At 39.5% G+C, this 24,649-nt stretch overlaps 1 protein-coding gene across 7 annotated transcripts in view; it reads right to left on the bottom strand.

Moving 5' to 3' along the window:
* The window catches only part of SH3KBP1 (SH3 domain containing kinase binding protein 1), a 212,791-nt gene that overhangs the window by 24,576 nt on the left and 163,566 nt on the right, over positions 1-24,649 (bottom strand). For all 7 annotated transcript variants that reach the window (XR_011679706.1, XM_071430424.1, XM_071430425.1 and 4 more), the window contains 4 exons: positions 11,796-11,897; positions 6,482-6,533; positions 2,628-2,708; positions 80-242 (listed from right to left, as the gene is read on the bottom strand). Coding sequence is in view for 6 of the 7 variants with exons in the window: in XM_071430424.1 (XP_071286525.1) it covers positions 80-242; positions 2,628-2,708; positions 6,482-6,533; positions 11,796-11,897 (398 nt within the window). In the remaining variant the exon portion in view is untranslated. The remainder of the gene's footprint in view (positions 1-79; positions 243-2,627; positions 2,709-6,481; positions 6,534-11,795; positions 11,898-24,649) is intronic.

The following is a 24,649-nucleotide window of genomic DNA, read 5'->3' as shown; positions in this document are numbered from 1 at the left end:
TCAACTGCAAAACCTAAATTCTTTAAATGAGTGTTTTTTCCACTAATCCCAAAAGCATTGGACAAGAGAAAAACAATACCTTGCATGAGTCACAGGCACAACTGGTCTTTCTGGTCGTCTCGGGGGCAAGGTGCCAGGTCTGGTCACAGCATTGGCTTTGGGGGGCCGAGGTTTCTTCGGAGGTATAGCAGGAACTGAAGGCTTCTGCAAGTCTAACTGTTTTTGCTCTCTCTCTGATCTTTCTTTAAATCAATCATTTCCAGAAAAAAGAACAGGGATATTATTAAGTGGAATTCATTTGCACTCACAAGTCTACATTCAAAGAAGAAATCTATAGATAGACTGTATACAAAGCAAAACCTTTCCATTTCTGTTCTAAATCATTCTTTATTTGATATATTTGCCACAAATCAGTTGCTCAACCTCCCTGGCTGTTCTGCCTGGAATTCCACAGCCAAAACATGTGTGCAGAATCTTGATGGGAATACTATTTTCTATTTTAGTAACTTACTGGTTTTCTGACTGTAAGGTACAAGAATGGCAAGAAATTACATACCATATGGTACAACTTCCTACGAGCACAACTTATATTAAATTTTAATATGAAACAATAGTAATTTAGACGTTCACAAAAATAATTATGCTTGATATTCTTAACATCTCTTGAACAAACAGAAATACTATTTTTGGGAGGGAAAAAAGCATGTTTCAAGTGAACAACTGTTAAGTGAAAATAAAATACAAGCAGAAAGATTTAACAATGTCTAGCAGGATGTAAACACCTCAGAAAAATCAGACCTATTATTTAGGTTTTAAGCACAGACTTATATGCTGAACTTTTCAGCGTGCTGATGAAAACCTAGATCATTTGCAGAACAGATTAGGTATAGTTAGGGGGTGCCACCATGCTGATACCCAATGACAAATATGCAGCACCTGTGCATGTATAAAGTAGAATACACATTAATAACTTTTCTAAATAATATGCTCTAAATTCCTAATAGAAAACAAACATGTAAGTATGTTTGCCACACCCGAGAAGAGCTGATTTTTCTTAAAGAAAGGACAAAACTCTCCAAGGAACTAAAATTCTGCTCTTTATATACTACTATTTCAATACCCCACTTCCCTTGACAATGCTGCCTATGATATGCTGTGAATGTTACACCTCTGTATACATCCAAGAGGTATTGGGAGTGTTAGAGGATATTGCTTAATGGGTTCTTTAAGAGAACCCATTAATGAGAAGGTCATGGAATAAATCCCCAGAAACACAAGGCACATTAGGTTTGGAATAGTCCTGCTAGCAGCTATTGTTCACAGGCAGTATGCTTTGAGCAGATGCAGTCATTGGGTCCTCACTAACACTGAAGCTTTTCCAGCACACTGTGTAATTTTTACACACTTAATCCTATGACAATTTATACGGCGTCAGTGTCCAAGAATCTGAATTGTATGAGGGACAGGCTGGGCAGTGTGCCAGCACACAGCTCAAAGGATGTTCCTGTGCCACCCCTGCTGTCACAACACATGAGCCATTCCAGCCACTCCCTGGTAATCCTGAAATGTAGGCACTACTCCTACAGCCTCTTTTCAATGTTTAGAAAAGTTAAAAAATATATTTATAGCCCAGGAGAGTAACATATTTAAATTTCCTCTGCTATTTTAGCAGTTGGCTTTTTAAATCTAATAATGGCAAGCAAAGGGTTTTATTGCTAAGATAACCACAAGAAGCAGCACACATAACCAAAAGTAAACCTATGAAGAGAAAATAGCTAAAACACTTGTCAGATTGCTAAGATGTATATCCAGAAACAGATCTCAGTACAAAGTCTGAAGGTTCTGTCACTAAATCATAACTGCATTTAGTCATGTACATACATGTGCCTTTTAAAAGGCTGCAAGTTCAAATACTTAGACATTAAAAAATCCCATAAACAAACTTGTTCTTACAATCTAATAGTCCACTTAACATATGAAACTTGGCACCATCTTCAATTAGAGAATAGATGTAGCTATCTTCCTGAGACCATTCACCATTCACAGTGAACACAATGAAACCATTAAAGATTTAATTTGCTTGTCCCTGCTCTTTGTGGTACTGTGTCCCATTTCTCGCAATGTTCAAACATGGCTTTGAAGGATTTTTTAGTTTCTTTGCTGCCTTGCCTGTGACTTTTGTGGCTATGATAATGGGGTGATTCATAAGCATTAATGACTATATCTCCACACAATCCCTTTGTGATGCAGGAAAACCACCAACCCAGCTTTCAACTAGAGAACCAAAGAAGACACATGTTAAGAAAAAAGTACAGATTAATCTGGGGTATTTTACTTGATCGAGCACCTGGGTTTTACAGAGCATTTCATGTATTGAGAGCAAATCTCCCCTGGACTTCAGTTGTGGCTGCACGTACTCAACAGCTCTGGATGGGTACACCTTGAATTCAGTCCATAAGTGACAATGAGAGCCTTTCCAATATGCCTATCATCACAGTCTATCAGAATGGAAAACAAACATCCAAACAATACACTTAGTGGAAACAGAGAGTGGGAAATGAGGATGTGCATTTGTTCTATTTCCCTCATCTCTCTGCAGAGAGCAGGCAGGAAAACACATTTCATACCTTTTTCTTCTGTTCGATTAGGAAGACATTCTGGCCTTTCAGGTGGTATCTTCTTGATTTCATGCTTTCGATCTGTGGTCCCTGCCAAAGACAGAAAACTTGGAATTTTGACCAAGTCAACAAAACAGTGACATAAGATTTAATTCTGCAATTTCTTAGGCTTTTCATATTCCCAAATTTGAAAACGTCTTGCTAAAACTGAACATAAATTTATATAAAATATTTGGCTGTACCATAATGACAAAAAAAGCAATTGGATATTTATGTCCTTATAATCAAGTTCACTGTTTCCAAAGAGTGCAATCCCAAAGAATAGACACTCTCTGACTATTCTATGGGGAAAAAATCTATAACTGCAGATTTGAAAATGTGGACAAATCCTTTATCATTACAGACATAAATGAAGAGCAACTCAACAGTGTGCAGAAGCATTAAGAATAAATCAATTAATTAAGCAATGTCAATAGAATGCATGATGGAGCTGAATATACAGAGGTTATTTTACATTAAATTAACACATCACTCCCTTTTTTCTCCACTACTAGTAGCTGTTCACTTCCACATATTAGAAGGAGGAGAAGAGCAATGCTGGCAGCATTCTGCATGACTATTTTAATTGACAGCTTTTGGCCTGGAGGTGTAAGCCCCTGGCTTCTCCTGCCTCTGTACTGGAGGCCCTGACATTCTGTTGCTTCAAGAAATATGAGAACTTGTGGCACCAACAACGGGAAGATTTTGCAAAAATTTCCTGGCACATACAAGATAAAATCTTCCAATCTCCACGTTGTAACAAACACTTTATTGGATATTGGCTTTGCTGCATTGGCTAACCACTAGGTGCTAAAGCCATTTCAACTTAGTAGTGTTGAAAACTGCTTTAGGTAACACTATTAGCATTTCAATAAAAATTACAGTAGATGAAATCCAAGAAAAGCAGAGAAGGCAGGGCAAGGAGCACAAGGCAATTTTTTGTTTCAATCTATTCTATTATATGCAGTTCTCCAGTGCATTTACATTTTCTGAATGTGCTGTTGGAACTCCCTTCTGCAGCTGGTTCCTAGAAATAGTCATCAGTGGTGATCACCAGCCATGGTTTCTTTACCCAAGTGTGCTGTTGGAAGGGCAATAGTACCACATACCATGCCAATAAATAATACTAAATTCTCATTTATGGTTGGATTTGATAACATTAAGGATCTTTTCCAACAGAAATGATTCTATGAAAAAGACTTCACTCCTGAGAGGAGAAGCTGTTGCTCCTGATCAATTAAAGCCTTTCAAAACTCAAGTTATGCAAAGCACAAGTCAATGTATTGATAATCTTGCACACACTAATGTGTTCAAAAAGAAAGACAGTAAGTCTGTACCTAATTACAGTATGATTAACAGTCATCATTAACACACCGAGGGACATTTTCAGGCCAAGTCTAGAACAAAGAGCTGACAGCCACTGAGGAGCTCCCAGACTCAGCTGCTCTTCCTACTTGCACTGTGATCCCCAAATTAATCAACACCCAGGCAGGCACCGTGTCCTGCCTTAGCTTCCAGGTGACAGTCACCTTCAAGGAAGCTTTGTATCAGCTTTGGGAAGCTCTGTATCAGCTCCCAGAGGAACTCCAGAGTATTGCCACCCTTCAGTCTGGACACAGTTGTGTTGCTTACCCAGCTACCCAGTGAAATGCCAATGCTTTGCAATGACTAGTTCATTAAGGAACTCCTAAATTTGGCTCTCTGGTTTTCACCTTGCTTTGTAAAGTGCAGCACAGGTGTCTCTGGCTGTTTACTGCTGTAGAGATTATAAATTTCTATCTCTACTATTATAGAGACACTTCTTTACACATATGCCACTTGTACTAGAAAGACAAGTTCTAATTCTCTGCTTAGATTTTATGCTCTGCATCAGAAGATGCTGACATTTAATTATTTAGGCTGCAACTGACAGTTTTAAATTTATTCATCACACTGTGACTGGTCAAATATGCAGAAGCATTATTGAAGCTGTTACCTTTTATCAACAGTAAGACCTGATGTGGGGATGTGGTAAAATACAGTATAATCTCAGTGAAAAAATAATTTGACAAAGTAGAGGATGTCAGGATGATTAATCCTAATAAACATAGGATGATTTTCAGCTCTAGATATGTATCAGAAGAAACTCTTGTGCCTGATCAGCCAGGAGTTGTCAAAGAATGAGTATGAAAAGAAAGAACTGCAATAGTCTTGGCTTTGACATAGACTTAGAAAGCCTTAATCAGATTGTCTGCATCCTTTTATAACCAATTTTCCTTCTGAAAATGTCATATTTCAGAAGGAAAAATGCTATGGTAACACAGTAAAGCATTGTATGCAAGCAGGTACCTATTAAAAGTGTTATTCTCTAATTATTGCAGTATAAATTGAAATAAATATGAAGTTTTAACGAATTTTTACAAAACACATCAGGATTTAACATCAGTGGTCACTAAAACATCGTTGTTACAAAGCCACCACTAGATGGCAAAGTCATACTGCTGTCTCTGGACACTATTACTGATTTAAAATCAAATTTATATTTCCTTGAGTCTCAAGACAGAATGAAGAACAAACCAGGGATGTCAATAAGCAACACAAATATTTATGGTCATGATTCTGTAGTCAAAGAACTGCATGACAAATTCAAACTAGCTAAATGATAGCATATTAATTCACAGTAAATTGTATATTGGTATAAGTTGCATTTCTACTAACAGCTTAAGTCTGTAGGAGAGGAGAATTTACTTTTTAAAGCACCAAAAGCTGGAACATGTCACAGTAACAAGAAAACTATCTGGAGATTGGACACATTTGTTTTGGTTTTTAATGTGTGCCTGCAGTGGGGGAAGCAGTAGTGCTGCTGCAGAGTTTTTACAAACTGACTGGACTTAAGGGATTAAAGAATTCCAGCCACAGTTATGTTTCCACCACAATACAAATGAAAACTCTGAGAGCATCCCCTGCCTTGTGATTTGTATTTTTACATGAATGGAACTGGAATTTGGTTTCTGAGGTCTGTCAAGTGTGTAGATTTTTTAACTGTTTCTAAGTTTCATGATAAAAATAAATCATGCAGGCACTTTTGAAAATTAGTATGAAGAGGTCCTTTTAAAATTACAAATAGAAGTATGTTCAGCTCTCAGTAACTACACACAATTCAGTATAACAGATCACAAAATCAGTTTTGCTAGCACTCCTCTGTTTGGAAAACAGACTCAGCCCATTAATACTTTTTCAATACCTTTATCTACACAACCATTCAGGATAATTCCTTTTAGTTTTACACTTAGGGCTATAAAAGGATTGAAAACCAAGAATCTATGGCCTAAAATCTGGAGCAGCCAGCCAGATCCAGCATTCATGCAGATCTGCAAGATTTAGATTGCAGCTCAGAGGAGGCCACTGCATGACACTATTTTATAGATATTCCAAAAAGCTCTGTGTCTCTAGAATAAATCAGATCTGTAGTGAATGCATTTTCCTCCTGCAGGTATTATCAGACTCCACATACTGTGTCTGCACTGAAGGAGATGCACATAATCAACTCCAGTCAGGGAACAAAACCAAAACAATTTGAAAAACTGAAGTATCACACTTGCTCTGATTTAACATGATTAAGGGGCAAACCAGGTTATTTTGAAATGGGATAGATGGTTGACTGCAATACATTCAAAGCCCACCACAGTCTTTCAGGGTTACCAACTATTGTGATTTCTTTGTTTTTGTCTAGACATCTGCTTGTCAATTTTGATACAGATGAATTCTATACAGATTTGAATACACTTAATTTAGATTGATATGTGCTCACTGAAATGTGCTGTAAAATTTCAACTGCACTTTACCTGATCCTTGTTTGATGACAGGAGCTGATGGAGGTGGTGGTTTCTTCGGTCTCTAAAATTTAATAACAGAAGAAAACAGGTTGCTTCAAAAGGCCTGTAAATCTCATTCATACAGAGGTTGGAGTTGATCATAAAGTGCTTAACATTAATAATTACAAGTCATAAGACTACAGATCTGTCACACATATTTCTCCTGAAATAACGTCATTAAAATGAATTTGAAGAGAGAAAATAGCATTGACAAATAAAATATCATTTTTATATTTGCAATTGAAATGTCCTGCTGAGGGGTTTAAAAAGTTCATTTTATGTACCTTGAGACTGGAGGAATTTGATCTAATGAAGAAGACCTTTGAAATTTGATCTCATGAAGAAGACCTTTGTAAATATTTACCCATTTTGGAAAAAAAAGCGCTAACACAAAGAAACTCTGAGATACATGTGGCAAAAGCTGAGGTATTTCCAGACCTGTAAATGAGGCAAAAATGCAGAATTCAGGAAATACAACAAAGGTTACTCTTTCTTCACTTACTAGGATATATTTAGAGTTCCAGTTGTGAAAGATCGAAATTTTAGATGTTTGGTGAAATGAAATGAATTATTCTGAATAATCTGTCCTTTTAATACTTTTACCTTCTCTGTTATGATGATTTTCCTAATAGATCTGTAATGGCAAGACTGATACACATGACCACCAACAGTTCTGGCAGTGCCAGAACAATTTCTCTTCACCTGAGGCTGGGGGCTGATGTCTTCTCCTCTGTGCTGATGTGTGTGAATGCATGCACAGCACACTGGCAGTCACCACAAGTATGTTGGAATGAGTACAGAACCAAATGGAGCATCATGCCAGATCAAATGCCATACTCTATCTCTCACTTTGAAAAAACCCCCAAAAACAACCAAGATTATTGTAAAGAAATTCCAAGGGAAAAAAACCCCAACTTTTTCTCCCCATATGTTCATTCTTTTTTTTTCTGAGGAGGACTTTATTTCCTTTGCTACAGATTGATCACAATCACTTTCACTACATTTCTGGCTATGTAGCAATGTATATTGTCTTGTGGAACAAATGTGAAATGAAATGATTTTTCCAGATATGCACAGCTTTGCCAAACTTCAATCAGCCATTTAGACTAGTATTTTCTCTCAAACTCTTATTGATCCCTGCCCTCCCCCCAATTATTGTCTATCTATCTGCCAAAGCTTTTGAGAAAAATCAATTCTTTGTTCACTTGCAGTAATTAGTTCAGTGTCTGCCCAAGAACTCTCAGATCTGGGTCTGAGTGTTGAAAGAGAGCAGATTTGCTGTGAAGGCTGAGTACTTGCCACATACCCTTCCAAGGGATCTCTCTCAAATCTAGCAAATGTACTCATCTCTGGAGAAAATAACATTTCAGCCCAGACAGGGTAAGCCCAACATCCTGAATCTCAAAGTTGTCATCCAGCAACCTTCAAATTTCTCCTACCATCTTAACATGACCAGTTCACCTCCCATCATCAACCTGAGAAAGCTGTGGCCATGAACTTAGGAGATCAGAATGATCTTGTAAAGCCTGGCTGCCATGGGCCACTGTCCACGCACACTGGGTCCCTTACACTCAGAGACACTTCCACAAGAACTTGGGCAACACTGTTTAAGGTTTAAATGCAGAAAGGTGAAGAAAAATTTGGAAAGGAAATGAGGCAGAGACAATGAATGTCCTGTGATAGGCATTAGGAGTTCTGTTGATAATGGCTGCAGGGGGATGCTGTTGATGCTGAGGACTCAGCAGTACAGTACAGGCATTTGGGGTTTTATTGTGGACTGATCCCATTGACTGACCATACATCAGCAGCATCCAAGAGATGCACTCTCTCAGCACATCTTTTGGCTTAGCTCTCTCCTGTAAGGGCTTGTGGTGGTTTGACAGGAAATGTGTTTTCTGGGATGCTGTGTTTTTGGCCAATGGATATTCAGGCTTTAATATTGGCATTTAACCTGGCCATTGGGACATGGACACGCCTCTGAGAACACGGGGTTAAAAGCAGGGCTCCCCCCTGGGAGGGTCCTCTTGGGTTTCCGGCGGGAAAGAGTTCGGGTCTCTGCCCCGGCCCAGCTGCTGGCTGGGCAGGGGGAGGGGAAAAGCCATGAGGCCGGGAGAGGTAGGCCTGAGCCCGGGGGTGGAAGGGTGGAAGAGAGAGAGAGAGAGACACCGGGAGGCATCGGGCAGCTCCCCGAGAGACAGAGAGAGAGAGAGAGAGAGAAAGAGAGAGCTGCTGCCTGAGACTGTGACCTTGAGACTGGATAAACATGGGCCTGTGCCGGCAGCACGGCTGGGACGGAGAAGGGGGGGGGGTTCAGCCGGCTGCTTGTAGGAGCTTTTAACCCCTTTTTGGAAAATGAGAACTTTACAGAACATTGACCTTTCCTAGAAGATAGAGTGGAAGATGAAAAAGGAAATGGGCCAGTGTGAGAGAGGTCTGGGCAAGTGAGAGATAGTAGAAGAGTAGAGAAGAATCCTAGTGGGAAGAGATGATGGAGTGGCTTTTGCTGGACTCTTTTTGTATAGCCATGGACAGAACCATGTTCCTTGTGACACAGAGACTGCATTCTAGGGGGAGGCAATGGCCTCAGAGCCAAGAGGGTTCAGTGTTGATGCCCCTCGGCCCCAGGGGGTGAAAAAATATGGGGGGGACAGGTGTCCCAAAGGAGAGACTGTGCCTTTTTTGGATCGGGACAGAGCATCCTTAAAAAAGACAACCCTAGAAGCAGCTCTGGTCCGTGTTCAGTGGTGAGAGCACTGGACATGAAAAGGAAGAAGTCACCACGGCAGATGTTCTCCGGGCGGTGCCACGAGTGACACGGAAACACACGAGGCTTCGACTGTGTTTCCAGGGGAAGCCCATGGCACAAGAAGGACTCCTCTCCTCTTGATGAACTGAGGATTGGTTGTTTGAAGGGTGGTGCAGGACCGAGAGTTGGTGATTTGAGGAACAAATGTATTGTGTTAGAAATTTGGTGGGGGGAGGAGGAAATGCATTTGTGAGGTTTTCATTTTCCCTATGTGTGTGTTTTATTTTATCTGTAGTTGTAGAGTAGTTAATAAAGTTCTGGTTCTTTTTTTTCCCTTAAGTAGGAGCCTGCTTTGCTTATTCCTGGTCACATCTCACAGCAGAAACCAGGGAGAAGGTATCTTCATGGGGGCACTGGCATTGTGCCAGTGTTAAACCATGACAGGGCTCTAAGTTATGTCCCCTGAGATGCCTTCCAAAGCATAACAAGTGCAGATGGACAAGTGACAGATTCACTGCGGTCACTTCTGATTAAAACCAAAGCACTTATGTAGAGAGACACAAAGGAGAAAGGGTCTTATGGTTCATTTGCCAAAGTGGCTTTAACTGAAAGCTGAAGAGGGAAATAGATTGTTTCAAAAGGACAGACCAAGGCCAGAAAGGGTGTAGGGTGAAGGAGCCTTAAAAGACTCCTTAAGGGAACACGGAGGAGCGAGAAGGATTTACAAGGGTCTGTGGCTGCTTGAGATAACTGAGAAGGTGATGGAGACAGAATTTACAGAAAGGAAACCAGGACTGATTGGATAAGAAGAGAACAGAACTAGAGAGCAGGGACAAAGAGTAAAAGGGGAGAGGAAAAAAAGCTGTATAAAGAAATTTGGTGTAGGGATAGAAAGTAAATCCAGATGGTGATTTGGACTCAGGTAGTGAGCTCAGGGGAAAATCCTGTAATGGAGACCACCTGAGAGGTGGAGATTGGGACTAGGCAGTGAATAGAAAAAAACTGGAACAAATAGGCATGTGTGGAAAAGAGTCAGGCTTGGAAAATTGGGGACTGGACAAGGAGATGGGAAGAGATCCCAGGCTTTTGTTGAACAGACAGAAGAACTACTGCAACAAATACTTTCAGACCATGGGATGGAATCCAAGGTTTCTGGATCACATCAGAAAATACCTGACAAAATCACTGGTAAAGTATTTATCTCCTTCCCTTTTAGCACTGATTCAAGCAAAGACAGATGGTCTATAGCCCTACCAGTTACTTACTCAAGTGGCCAGATCTGTGGCATTTCAAAAATTAATAAAATTTTATTCTCCACAGTTAGAGAAAACCTAGCTGTAATTTCCAAGTGTCTGAATATCTAATTTACTTTACAAGTTACATTCAATTGTACTCTAAAAATCACTTTAAAGATACATAATTTTTAAGTTCAAAAAGACTGAATAATTACACCGCAAAAAATGGATACCAATAAGGATTTTTTTCTTCTATAATAGGCTCACTATGTCTTCAGGTTTTTGATTTCTGCCCCTTCCAGTAATCACCTTCTTTCATTTTTAGGCCTAAGTCAGGATATGCACTTGGCTGTGGAATTGCCTTTTCATCTCCCACAGTTTTTGCTGCTCTTCTCCTTTCCTTTTCAAAAATTATCATGCTAGCCTCTGTGAGTTGTTTAATAGTTACTTTATTAGGCTTTCCAAGTTATTTAATTTTTGCCTTCAGCATCCAATTTTATTGCCAAAGAGGGAAGCTGGGTGTCAGTACGTTTTGGTTTTATCACAGAAGGCTTACACTGTCACTGTGAAATACTCATCAAAAGCCTGATTGCAAGCTTGTAATATCCCACTGATGACTCAAAAGGTTCCTAAAAATGGAATGGTCTTTTGGGGGAAGCAATCCATTACTTTATTCCAGGAAACCACAAGATTTCTAAATATTGTCTGGCAAGTAACAATGCCATCTTTTTCAAATAAATAGGAGCTGAAGAAACTTCTGCATAGGTTTTATACCTTCTTTTTTAGTAATTCTGAGAGGTAAAGAAACATACCTCTGAGATACCAAAAGCTTATTATTTTTCAAATTTCACAGTTAAAATCTCACCCTTTTTGTTCTGGAACAGTGCTTGACTGCTGTCCATCAGCATGCAGGTGATACTCTAACTTTTCATATTCCACCACAAAAACAATGGAGAAGATTAAAGAATTCTGGATATCATTGCATCACATGACTCAGTCCTGGGACCTCTAGTTCTTGTCTCTCTCCAACTTGTAGGACACAGGACAGAGGGCTTTCAGAGCAGCATAGTGCAGGTGGGGTGACTGGATGGGCACATCAAACCCTTCTAGGAAACTGTGTAATATGACTTTGAGTGCCACGCATTCTTTTTATGGATTCTAACCAGAATTCTTTTCCTTTATGTTTTTATGCTATTAGATGAGAAGAAAAACTTTGTCAAAATCACATATCTGAAAGAGGATTTCTTTCAGCTCTACTTTAATTCTGAATTTTCAAGTGAAAATGAAAGAATATATTGCTTACCTCTTTTTCAAAATCTGAAGGGAGTAGCTTGACAAAGTTATCTGGAAAGACACCTCGTCTGCCATTGAGTTCTCCTTCCCACCAACCCACATCAATGCAATCCTACAAAACAGTAAAATGAAATGAAAACCACAGTGTGCTGGTGCACTGAACAGATTTTTGAGCTGAAGTACTCTCTTGCATGATGTCCTGCCTGTTTGCTAGAATATGACAATTTGCTGGAGTGCCAGGTTAACAGCATAATCTATCAGACAAAAACTTCAATAACCACCCTGCATTCCATTATCACATGGAACAGCTAGGAAAGAACAATGAACATGCTGTAAGAGCTCAAGACCTTGTCTGTGTCTAAAACAAAATGCTTGTTCACCATTTGATCTATTAAACAAGTCAGCATTTTGATCATCCATGACCCTATGTCTCTCTGACTTCATTCTGCAGAAAGACAATAACTTCATTAAATATCATACATCAGAAGATAAAAAAGCTCCCTTATTTCCCATACTTTCAAGAAAAGCTTGACACACTGGAATTATTAAATTTCATCTCACTCCAATTAATAAGGCATAATGCACCTGATTAATATCTGACATCACCTTCTTTTTCTGCAGCATTTCTGAGCAGTACAACGCAGAGTGTAAAACAATGTACAGCTAAATAGGTGAAAAAGTAATATCAGTGAATATCAATGATAAAAAATAGAAGCTATTTTTGTTATGAATAATAACAGTAACAGAAGTCACAACATTTTAGAGAAGGTTGAAATGGTTCCCTAAGTCCTCAGTGCTCCATATTCCCTTTTTTGTGTCTGTGTGCTTGCTACATAGAACACTTCCTGTTGAGATTTTCCACATTCTTTTTTCCTGAAAGCTAAAGCTGAAACAGCTCAGCTGTTTTCCAAAACACAATTACAGGAAAGTTACCCATTGTCTGCTCAGTCTTAAAACCACTTCAGCCAATTTTTGCAATTGGCTCAAGATCAGGCTGGCCAGCCTTTCCTGATTTCCATAAAATCTTTTATTTCACCTGCTAAATGGATGACAGAACAATGCAGGTTAACTTAGTGAGGTGTGCTTAATACCAAGTCCTAAAAATATTGTTCACAATGACTGTGCTTGTTGGTATATTTGTAAGTTACAGTAGACAAACACTGGATGATATTTGAGAGAAAACAGACTAATATTAAAGATCATTGCTTTTATGCTTTGGGGGTGGTTTTTGTTACTTTTTTGTTTTAGAATCTTTATTTAGCTTATTCAGTCCTCCTGGTCTCCTGAGTATGTGCTAACTAAACACACCAGCTAAAGAGTCATGTCTGTTCTGGTGCATTTGTGCATCTTTCCCCCCACTGTCTCAGAATTTTTTCTGATGTAATGCAGGCACAAAACAATCCTTCCATTCTTTTTTTATAATCTTTTCTCATGCCTAATCTTTCCTTTTCTGTATTTTCCCTTCTCTTCAGCAGGGTGGTCTCCACCACGGAGGACATTTTCTAGGCCTTCCCACAGTTATTTAGGAGGTATTTCCCAGCTCTGTTAGACCTTTCTTAGTGACCAGAGCTGATTCTTGCCCAGCTGATGTTTCCAAAACATCTGCTGAGTGCCTCCAGGGCTGTCAGGGACTCCATGGAGGCCAGTCATGGGCAGGCTCTGGGCAGGACTCTCCTCTTGCTGCAAAGCCAGCACCCCTCATTCCTGCTGTGAAGGTTCTCTCCCACTTGGCTCTGTCCACTTGCACAGCCCAATACTCAGGGCCCTCAACTGCTCTGTCACATGGGGTGGTTTATAATGCCCTCCACCCCATGCTGCTAAGCTGAAATTGCCTAAACGTTTCTAACCCAATTCAGATTTTGAAAAATATTAAGAATAAGTCAAGCATCCAGAGACAAAAATCTTGTGCTTCAACTGATTGCACAGCTTAGCACTAGCTAATAATCCTGACTGAACAACACAAGACATCACATATATGCTTTTTAGGTTAGATTTCTTATGCTCTTAGGGAACATAAATATTACTCCTACTTCTTCACTTCATTAACACTTGAATTTTTTCCTTTTTAAAGCACATTTGTTTTCATGAAGCTGCTGTTTGTGTCACACATTCATAAATCCCAAAGAGCTGCAGGTTTGCTTTTTTCCCCTCTCCAGCTTGTCACTCAGGCTTATGCAGCCAATCATCACAGTGGATTTTCATACAGCAAGTAAATATCTTCAGGCAGTCTCTCTTTAATTTTCTCATTTACTTCACTTGCAAGAGGAGGCTTATGGGTCACTGAGAGAGAAATAAAGATTTCAGAAGTTAAAAGCTACTGGTGAAGAATCTCCATGGTGGCCCTCCTGCTGCCCACAACTGCAGGTTTGCCATGCCCCAGGAACCTCTGGAAGCCACCCTAAGGTGCTGGAAGAAGGTAGATCTCAATTGGGGGTCAGAGCAGCACACAAGCACACCTGAGTTACACTGCACAAGCTGCCACAAGTACTGACAAAGGGCAGAGCTATGAAGCACAATCAAGGCAGCATGATGAAAACAATGTGTCTGCTTGTGAACAATGAGCAAAAATCACTTCCAGATTGCCATCAGACATGCAATCTTAACCATATTGTCTTTTTTAACATATCTTGTGTTCATGTGTTCAAGTACAGCAAAAGAGCTATAATTTCAAAATGCAAATTTTATAGAAAAGCTGGCAAGCGATCCAGTATCAAGATTGACAAATCTTTATTAATAACCCAAAATTTATTAACAAACCAAATGGATCTCTGCTTTATCTCCATGTTATTCTGTCAGACTCATATAACAACTTAAACAAAAATCAGATGATGCAATATCCCCGAAGTCCTATGAAGAATATGTAACCTAGAAATGTAGTACTAGAAATGCATTTTGGTTTCCTTTAAGAAAAAAGCCCTCAAAAATATTTATGAAACTGGCAAAACAAATACTCCAGCTACTGAAATTCATCAAGTTAAGGGGTAGCTGTGTCAACATTTAGCTACTGTAAAAATCAGCTCCTACCAAAGCTTAATTTGGAGACTATACCCACGTTCTCATTGCAGTGACAGTGCAATCAAAGACCTCAGAGAAATTCACTGCTGGTTCACATTGCCAAGCCTACTTTGATTGTTCAAGAAGAGGCAGATTCATAAAACAGAGAAATTAAAAATCTTGAGGGAGATTTTGGTATTTTCTCATTAAAATACAAATCTTGGTTTTATCCTCATTTCTAGTGAAGTAAAATCATAAAACAGTTTAGGATGAAAATGACCTCTAACATTACTGAATCCATTTTTTATCCCAGCACTGCCAAGCCCACCTCTAAACCCTGTCCCTGACTGCCACATCTACATGTCTTCTAAATACCTCCAGGGATGGAGACTCAACTACTTCCCTGGGCAGCCTGTTCCAGTGCTTGACACCTCCTTTGGGGACCAAATATTTCCTCACATCTAATCTAAAACTCCTCTGGCACAGCTCAAGGCCTGTCACCTGTAAGTGGGACAGCCTCGCACTGACTGTACCAGGGCACCTGGACAGGTGGGGCAGTCACAGAGGAGATGCTCCTGCTGTGCTGGCCAGGAGCTGGCTGCCATTGTCCCTGTCCCTTCAGTCCCTTCAGCCAGGCAGAGGGAGGACAGGGAATCCTCCATGTCAAGCATCCTCTCTGCCCATCAGGCCTGCCCCAGGGAAGGCAGGGTGTGATTCCAGCTGTCACATCCATTCAGCAACCATTCTAATTCCTCAGCAGTTCCCAAATAAAGCATAAAAAACTGAATATACTGGCACAACTAGCAACGTTCATTTTGTGCTAAATATTTGGGACAAAATTGGACAAAGCATAGCAAAGGGAAAGACTAAAGTGTTGAGGAATTTTTGAGATGTTTAAACTTTATAAGAAGTAAATATTACACACATCAGGTATTAAAATATCAGCCTGGGCTGGAACATTTACATAAGCCAGAGGAAAGGGTAAATCTGGGAGAAATGGAAAGTACTAGAAAATCAGAATATAGCTACCTTTTGTCAACATGCTGCAAGGAATTATAAGAATATACACAAGTGAACTAAAAGCATCAGTCCTTTTATTGATATGAAGAATAAGAGGAACTATTCTTTAGGGAATTAGCAGTGAGACATGCAAGCTGTGAATAAAACTGGAAGAGAAAATCATCTGGAGAAAACAGACTTTTTTTTTCCAGAAGGGAACATCAAAAAAGAATGCAAAATACAAACCCAAACCAATGGTAAAACAAGAAAGGTAAAAACACAGTTCTACTCTGAAACTTTTGTCTGTGGTGACTAAAAGAGTAGGGACAGAGGAGAGGGGAAAGAGAGAGATACATGAGTAGAGAGACCAGCCAAAAGCCATGGGGAGATATTTGGCAAAGAAAGTTTCCATTCAGAGCACCAGATTTATCACACTGTTACTGAATGGAAGTGAAATACAGTGAGATACATAAGTAGGGCTGACAGCAGAAAATCAAGGTTTTGTCACCTTTTAGCAACTGCCGTGATCCTGCAGCCACTCTCATAGTGACAAAGAAAAGTCATAAATGGTGGAGTCATGCTTTCTCCTCTTCTGGGTGAAAGAATCATGGCATTGCTTGGTCTCTTATGCACACAGTATCCTACATGAAAAGGTTTCTTAGCAGCAGAACTACTGCTCTGTATTAGAACAAACATGGTGCTGTTCCTTCCCTTGGTGCTCTCTATTCAACAGGAAAAAAGCAGAAGATGGTGGAGATTGAAGAAAAAGCCCAGCATAAAGCACCTTCTGCTCTCCAGTGTGACAAATACTCCACTCTGTGCTCAGAAGCAGCTGCACCCAGACAGACCCACACTGGCCCATGGCATCCCCCCATGCAGGAGCCCAGCTGCCACCAGCCAAGAACACAAACTTCCCTTCCTTCAAACACCATTTCCCTGGTGGTAAAAGAGGTGACCATGGAGGTGGATAAGGCAGAGCTGTCAGTCCCTGTCACCATGATATTTTCTGAAAAATCCCTTCACCAGGATTTTTCTCCTGAGAAGCCTCAGAAAAGAAATGTGAACAATAATTATCTGATTGCTTGGAATGTGGTCTGGAGGTTGCTTACCAGCAGGTGCATCATTGATTGGTTCCATGTGAATTGTTTTTAATTAATGACCAATCCCAGTCCAGCTGTGTCTGACTCTCTGGTCAGTCACGGGGTTTTATTATCATTCTTGTCTAGCCTTCTGATGTCTCCTTTCTCTTTCTTTAGTATAGTTTTAGTATACAATTTCTTATAACATCATATCATATCATAATAAATCAGCCTTCTGAGAACTTGGAGTCAATTCTCATCTCTCACCTTGTCCTGGGGACCCTCACAACACCAAAACAAGTCCCCTTTAGTACCTGATACCACATTCAAGACCATGAAATTACAAGACTCAAGTTCATGCCTGGCATGTAATGTGTCTCTCATGCCAAGCTGTGTCCCAGCCACAAGCTTGGCTGTGACTGATTACCCCACCACCAAACCTGACTGAACTCTCCCTGCTGGAATTGCTGACAGCTTCACAGCCTTTCCCTCTGCTCCAAGGAGGCAGGAGTTTCATACACCCCACAGACAGAGGGGTTTTCATTTCATATAAAGTTCTTTCCCTTAAAAAAACAGACTTGGTTATTAGAGATGGGTTTATTTCTAGCCCACACTACTATTTGCACTCTAGGCCTGAGCCAGATAAAAGGAACATGAAGGAAACCAACATTTTTTGCTGAAAATGCAAAGCAGCCCTTCTGGTTGTGAACATACTTATAATAAAACTCTACTATTTGGATTTTTTTCATTATTTTACCAAGAATCAATAAAGCATGCAAGATTACTATAATTTAAATGTCAGACATGCTCCAGTGTGTGTTTTCTTCCAAGTACTATACATTATTCTACCCTTTTTCTTTTTATTCTTTTTTTTCTTGAAGTCACTTACAGGAGAATTACTGTGTGCTATGAGACTGTTCTTAATGACTTAAATAAAACCCTGAAGCTACTTGGCTCTATGTATCCATTAGAATGTGTTCAGAAGCCCATTGGACTTGCACCTTTCTCATCACTGCAGCCAGCTGCAAGTGCATCAAAACTGCTCTCTCCAGCACTAACAGCCATCAGATTCTAGGAATCTACCAAGAGCTGAGCAATTCCTGCAGCTTTACCAAAGGAAGCCTGAGAGGAAGAAGGCATCCACTGCTGCAGCTGTGCTTTCCACTTCACTTTAGGGGCAAAGGTGTTTCCTGCCTTTTCCCCCAAAGCCACCAGGTCTTCGAGGCAGCACCCACTCCTCTCCTCCCTTCTACCTTTGGGAGGACTGACAGTTTCAGGGAGTGCCATGGCCCAAGTTCATCTCTCCACTCCCTAACCTACCTTCCAAGCTGCCTCAAGTGAAGAGAAGGCTTTTGTCAGTATAAGTAAATGAAAGATATTTTCTATTCCCCAAGGTCACAAAATAAATAATAAGCTATGTGATTATCTTCTCTCCTATCCATGACTTGAACTGCAGCTGTGTAAACTCTTGAAGAAATACATCTGAAAAAGGCCAATCTTCTCATCTGTAAATAGGACTTCTGGTTTTCTGAGGGAGCTGATTGCTGCATAGTCTGGTCCTCTGAACATGATGGTACTTTGCAATACTGCTAAAATATAAAGCTATAGTTTAGACATCAACCCACAACTGCTTGATTTTTCAGCTCTTTGATTGAAAGTTTTTGATTCAGAACTATTCCATCACAGAGATTTCATCATCACAGCTAAGACAGAAAGCAACACTATGAACAAGAAAAAGCAGGCCCCCAGAAGCTTATACTGTAGTATCTATATTGAGATACACCATAATGATGCAGGGTTTAAGAAAGTATTACTTTTCTGGAAATCTCCACTAGAAGACATAGTTCCTTACAAAAAAAAAAAAAACAAACAACAAAAAAACCCCCAAAAACAAACAAAAAAGAGAAAGATATAGTAATAATAACAACAATGATAGATAGATAGATAGATAGATAGATAGATAGATAGATAATCATCCCAGCAATTGGCATTTCCATTCATTAAATCTCTGCTTTCCTTCTGCCCCTGTAAAGTTGGTTCTCATCAAGAAGAATGTTGAGCTGGAAAAACAGCATTATTCAGAAAGCCATGAACCCCTCTTATGCTTGCCCTGGGAGCTTTCATGTATCAGCTCTGCTGTGCTGGCAGCCCCCCATTAAATTACTACTAACCCCATTGTAAGCATCTCTCCAGAATTCTTTTGCCAACATCTAGCCAACATCACCATTTAAAGAAAAACAAACCACCTTTAATGCAAACAAAATGTGTCTACTGAGCTTTCCAAGACATCAACCATAAGACACAAAGAGCTACATGCAACATATAAAGGCTTCTGAATTTGAGGATTAAAGGCTCATAGAAAGACAAATCTGGAGGACAAGCCCTCTGCATTCAGCCCACCTCACAGGGCACCTGTGGGAGCTCCAGGCTTGACTGCAGCACTGGGGCCAAGGGGTCCCAACTCTCACAAACACCAGAGAAGGCCACTGGACAGGCTCTGTGATTGTCAAACCATCATTAAAAACACATCAGATCTTGATTAATGTAACTTGGATTTGGAGGGAAACAACAAAGTCATGCTAAGTCAGGTGAAAAAGCATTTTAATAATATTAAAATATGTTTCTTTAGAAATTCTTGCTACATTCAGTGTCATGACATTGACACCAAGACAGATCATTCTCAAAATCCAAGTTTATCTTAAGAGTTAGAAAATAATTGATTTTAGAATCTTCATCAGTTCTCATTAAACTTGCTAAACTATCTATGAATGAAGGAAAGCATCTCTCCAGAGGCCTACATTACACTCACATTGTGCTACCTGGTACTTCTCCAAATTATCAAGGTTTGTTACTTACTATAAGCTCAGCTACTGAGATAGAGAATTTACAGTACAAAAAAGTGCAAAATTTGTTAAATTCTGTTAAGAAAATGGCCATGATTTAGAGCATCTGGTTAGTAATCAAGTACTCCTTGGCAGAAACATGATTTTAACATCTGTCAATAAGACAGAATGAATCTCTCAACAACTACCTAATATGAGATAATTTAGATAAAAGAGACAGCCCAATAGACAATAAATTTGCCTTCTGAAGCAATTCTGGAGAAAACCCATTTTCATTTTACATACTTCTTGCAAATATATATAGATTATGAAATATTGAAAGAAAAGCATTAAAGGAAACCTCACAGTGTGGCCTCTAACCTCTGTTTGGCCCCTAACCCAGAGGTTTATCCTGCTCAAATCCTTAACCTCTTCCAAAAGCCCCAAATCCTGAATGGATCCTTCCCAGCTCCTGTCAGTTCTCATGCCCAAGCCATACTGAACCTCACATCTGATCATGCCAATTGCATCTTTCAAAGTTTAAGGAGTCAAACAGGAACATTTTTATTTATCTGCAAGCTCCAAGGCTCTGCTAATAAATCCTCATGTCAAACCTCTATGGAAGGAAACAGGAGAGATAGTCAGAAATTAGACATTATTTCAGCTCTGGTTACACTGCTCTGTCCAGGCTGTGGTTTTTACTGGAAGGCACAACAAGAAGACACCTCTCCAGAAGAAAAAGTCTGTTCAAAAATTGGCTCAGATTAGTGAACTGGAAAAAAAAAAGGAACTGGCTGAGAATAATGAATGACCTGCAATACCCAGGACATTAGAGCAGAGGATCTAACAGAGCAGGCTTTTTTTCTGTTAAATATGTTTCAGGCTAGGTCTAATCTTTTGACTTTACATTCTGTGACGAAATGGTTTAATCAGTAATGAGGTGAAAAAGCTTTGATGAAATATTTGTACAAACAGGAAGAATTAAGTTGCTTATTGAACAAAACCATCTCTTCTGAGGATTCACTTCATTTGCAATGTTCAGTCAGCAGAATTATTGTGGAAAAATAAATATGTTCCACATCATAAAACTCTAACATTCCAATACTCAAATTAAACCTAAATTAGCCAACACAAACATGAAAGGTGGTTCTAGTAACAGACATAATTTATGCCTCTGATGAGCCAAGATAAAATATTTATGTAATTACATTTTCTGTATTTAGAAAGATTATATGAACCTAGAACAAAACATTTGAAAGATTATTTAATGCTATTACTACTTAGATTGAAGACATCTTAGGACCAGGGTCCTAATTACAATTACTAATTACTTGGCACTGTATGTGCATTTTTACTTCCCCTTGAAATAGCTTTCTCTGCCTTGAAAAGGTTGAGCTTCAGATAATACTATCAAACCAGCAGGTGAACACAACATTCAGAATAAAAGAAGGGATGAAACTAAGCAATGCATCTAAAGCCCACACTGTGAGCAATAATCACAGTTTTCCAGACACCTCAGCATTTCAGCAATATCTCTTCTAAGTAGAAAAAAAAGATTCTTTCCTTTTTTATCTCAAAATGTGTCACCTTTTTAGATTAGCTTGGCTGTGTTAAACATACTTACAAACAAAACGCCTTTCAAATTATGCAAATCTTGAAGCATTGCACGCATGAGGGATCCTGCCACTTCACCTACATAGCTTGGCATGAACTTGTGTTTGTCAAAATTCAAATTTGGGACTTCCCATGAACAAAAGAATCACCTTCTTTTGAAGTCACTCTTGTAGCATCACAATTTGTGGTAACAAAACCAGGAAAAGACCCCTTCAGTGTGTACTTTAAAAAGTAATATTAAAAATATACTACTGAGATCAGCATTCAAGTGCTGGCTGTTCCACTCTCCCTGGACTAAGCACAGGCTTAAAAGCTTATTTAAATGCTTAGCTCAAACATTTGTATTTCAGTAATATATCTAAAGATACCAATGAAAAGTAACCTGCACCTGGTTCCTGAATAAACATTGTCAGGCTTTGTCTCTACAGAGACCTTAATGCCCCACTGTTAATCACAGCAGCCAAGAAATGCTGCAAGATGTGACTAAGTGTTCAAAGTTATTTATAAACATTAAAAATCCTTGGCCAAGGACAAGGTTCAAGCAATAGACTCTACTCAGAGTCTATTTTCCATAATTTACTGAGTATATAACATAATTTCAGAAAATGAAGATTTATTTACTTGATCATCAGTGAGCCCACAAGTTTTATATAACTGCTTTAAATAACTCATTTGAGGAAGCATTCATGCTTCTGTGCAATGACACAAGCTTTATCCCAGGCACTAGCTGCACACATTGGAGGTATGTCAAACAGGAGCCACCCCAGCTGCCATCCCTCATGGCACCACGGCTTGAAACCCAGAAAAGATCCAAACCTTCTGATTCCTATTAGTCAAACCCTACAGAGGAAAGTTTCAGGTCAGGGAAAAGTGACCCTACTGCTACACCAAGCTCTCAGCAAGCTGCTGGGACAGTCCCCCTCCTCCAGCACCTGTCCCTGCTCACACCCCCTGTGTGTGCTGTGGCTGCCAGATGCAAGGTGAGAGGGCAGGAGAACCATCCCTTTGAGCAGCCACCTCTCATCCATCATGTAAAACTGCACCCTCAGCATGCACAATGTGCAAAATCATTTCTTGTATGGAGTCAGCAGTGTGATACAAGCAGGGTTCCCAATCAGAGGAGGAGGCAGGGTGTCCTGGGGGAAAAACTGGTGCCAAGGGAAGGAGTGAAGGGTAGAGGACAAGGAACACAGAAAGCAGATTAGGTACAGCTATTAGGCCTGGCCAGTGATGAATAATTCATGGCTATCTCAGGAGCCTTTATGGTATTGTTCTTTCTGAAGGAAGTACCTATTTATTTCCAGAGGCAAGAAGTAAGTGCCTTTATTGCTTACACGCTTCTCTTTAAACACAAATATTCATAAAAGCTTTCTTAAAGCTATCATAAAAGCTTTCTTAAAGCTGGGCATTATTAAATGTTTACTTACTTACTTTACTTACAGTATTCCTTTCAGTTTCTGTATACAAGATTGCTGCAGAAGATTTGCACAAATGTGCAAAATATCTTGTATTAAAACCCCAAAAAGGGGCATCTGCATGACCAAATATTCAGTGTCAACATAAGTCCATTGTGTTACTCTGACAGAAAGCCGTATTAATATTTTATTAAATCAGATCATACTTTAACTACATAACCTAAATTTTTTTGCAAGGTTATATTAGAAAACTATTTTCTAAAAATGAGCTAAAAGCTTGATTTTAGTTGCCAATCAAGGAAAAACAAAATTACCTGAATATCATAAAATGCGACTAATTTTTTCCTTTCTGTCATAGGAAGAAAGAGACAATCTTGAACTTTATTTTGAAAGTCTTAAGCTACAATAATTCTGCTTGGAAAAATTCTATCTTCTTGCCAATTAGGTGCATTTTTAATGACCTCAAATATTATCATTCTGTTGGTTTGTTTTTACCCATAGAGGTGAAAATAGTGAAGATTTCATCTTAATACAGAAGAATTAGTGATACCTACCTATTAGCTCATATTTAAAGAAAATCTTAGACTTTTTAATTCCTTCACATATTTCCATAGCCAAGGTTTATAAAATATGTGCATGCTGTTTGTGATTAAAGGCATATAGAAAAATTCAGCAATGAATAAAACCCCACAGAAACAATTTCTGGCAACCCTAGTGACTCCCCAGCCCAGCAAAATGTTCGATTGAGTATCAGCAAGTGTCCTTCTCTATCACACTGCCTGTGCTCCTTCCCCTGCTCACGGCCCCAGCTCACTGGCAGGATCCTTTAACATAGCACTCACTAATTTCATCCCTTCAGGAGCCTCCTGCATCCGGCAGAGCAGCTGTTTTCCTTCACAGCCCTGCCCAGATGAGTTTGCCTTGCCAATCCCTCAGCTAAAGAAAGTGCTCTGGACAATTACCTCCTGCACCAGGATGAGCATTTAAAGATGGTGTAAGAGAGAAAAGCAGGAGAAATGTTTTGGCCAAAGGGCCACGCTCCAGTAACTGCCTATAAATACAGTCAGGGTTAAATGAACTGCCTTGTGGCTACCCTAAGGATTGGGCAGCATTAAAGGCTCTACACAAGGGCAGATTCCAACACACAGCACACCAGTGCAGCAGTGAGAAAAGGACATGATGGAAGAGACTACCAAGACTGAATCTCATTGAATTGTTTCCTTATGCTCTTCTACTCACCTGTGCTTACTTGTCTGTCTTATCACTCGACTGCACATGCTTCAGGGCAGGAAGCTGCTAAATGTACAGCATTTTGAGCCACAAAACTTGCAAATCTCTCAATAAATTAGTGACACCAAAAGCAAAGACAAGCTTTGTAAAAGGTGATTGCCATTATGCTTATTTTTATAACTAGGTTTGTGGCTCTTTGCCTCCCAGCACAGAATTAAGCTCTACAAATTGAGTTGCCAATAAAAATCTCATTAAATAACTAGACCAGATAAATAGTCATGTACATTTTTCACTAGTAATTATCCTATTGTGTCTTTCATGATAGCAATGCAGTAACTTTCCCAGTACTATTTCAATAGCATCAGCAAAAATCACCTTATAACTTCAAAATTAGCAGAATTGCTGCTGATATCAGTGCTGCCCACTGATAATAAGGGTTCAGATGAGGATAGCTTTCCAATGCTGCCACCTTTTCAAACTTGCAATGATTTTTGAAGCAACTAATTTTATTTATCCAGACCGTTTTCACTCCTGGGAACAAAGTGGTCTTTGCTGTCTAGAGCTCGGGTAGATTGATGCACTACAATGAAATCTTCTTTACATCCTTGCAATAAAACTGCTTTTGAATGAGTGCACAGCTGCCAGTGTGTGCTTGATGTATTTGCTTTGAAATTATGTAGCCATTTCTATTGATCCCTCACACAGGTAATT

The sequence above is a fragment of the Agelaius tricolor genome, unplaced genomic scaffold (genome assembly GCF_023055355.1).
Source record: "Agelaius tricolor isolate 1412-34295 unplaced genomic scaffold, bAgeTri1.0.p SCAF_7, whole genome shotgun sequence".
Taxonomy (NCBI): domain Eukaryota; kingdom Metazoa; phylum Chordata; class Aves; order Passeriformes; family Icteridae; genus Agelaius; species Agelaius tricolor.
The sequence above is the reverse complement of the archived record's forward strand: the minus strand, read 5'-3'. Positions and strand labels throughout refer to the sequence as shown.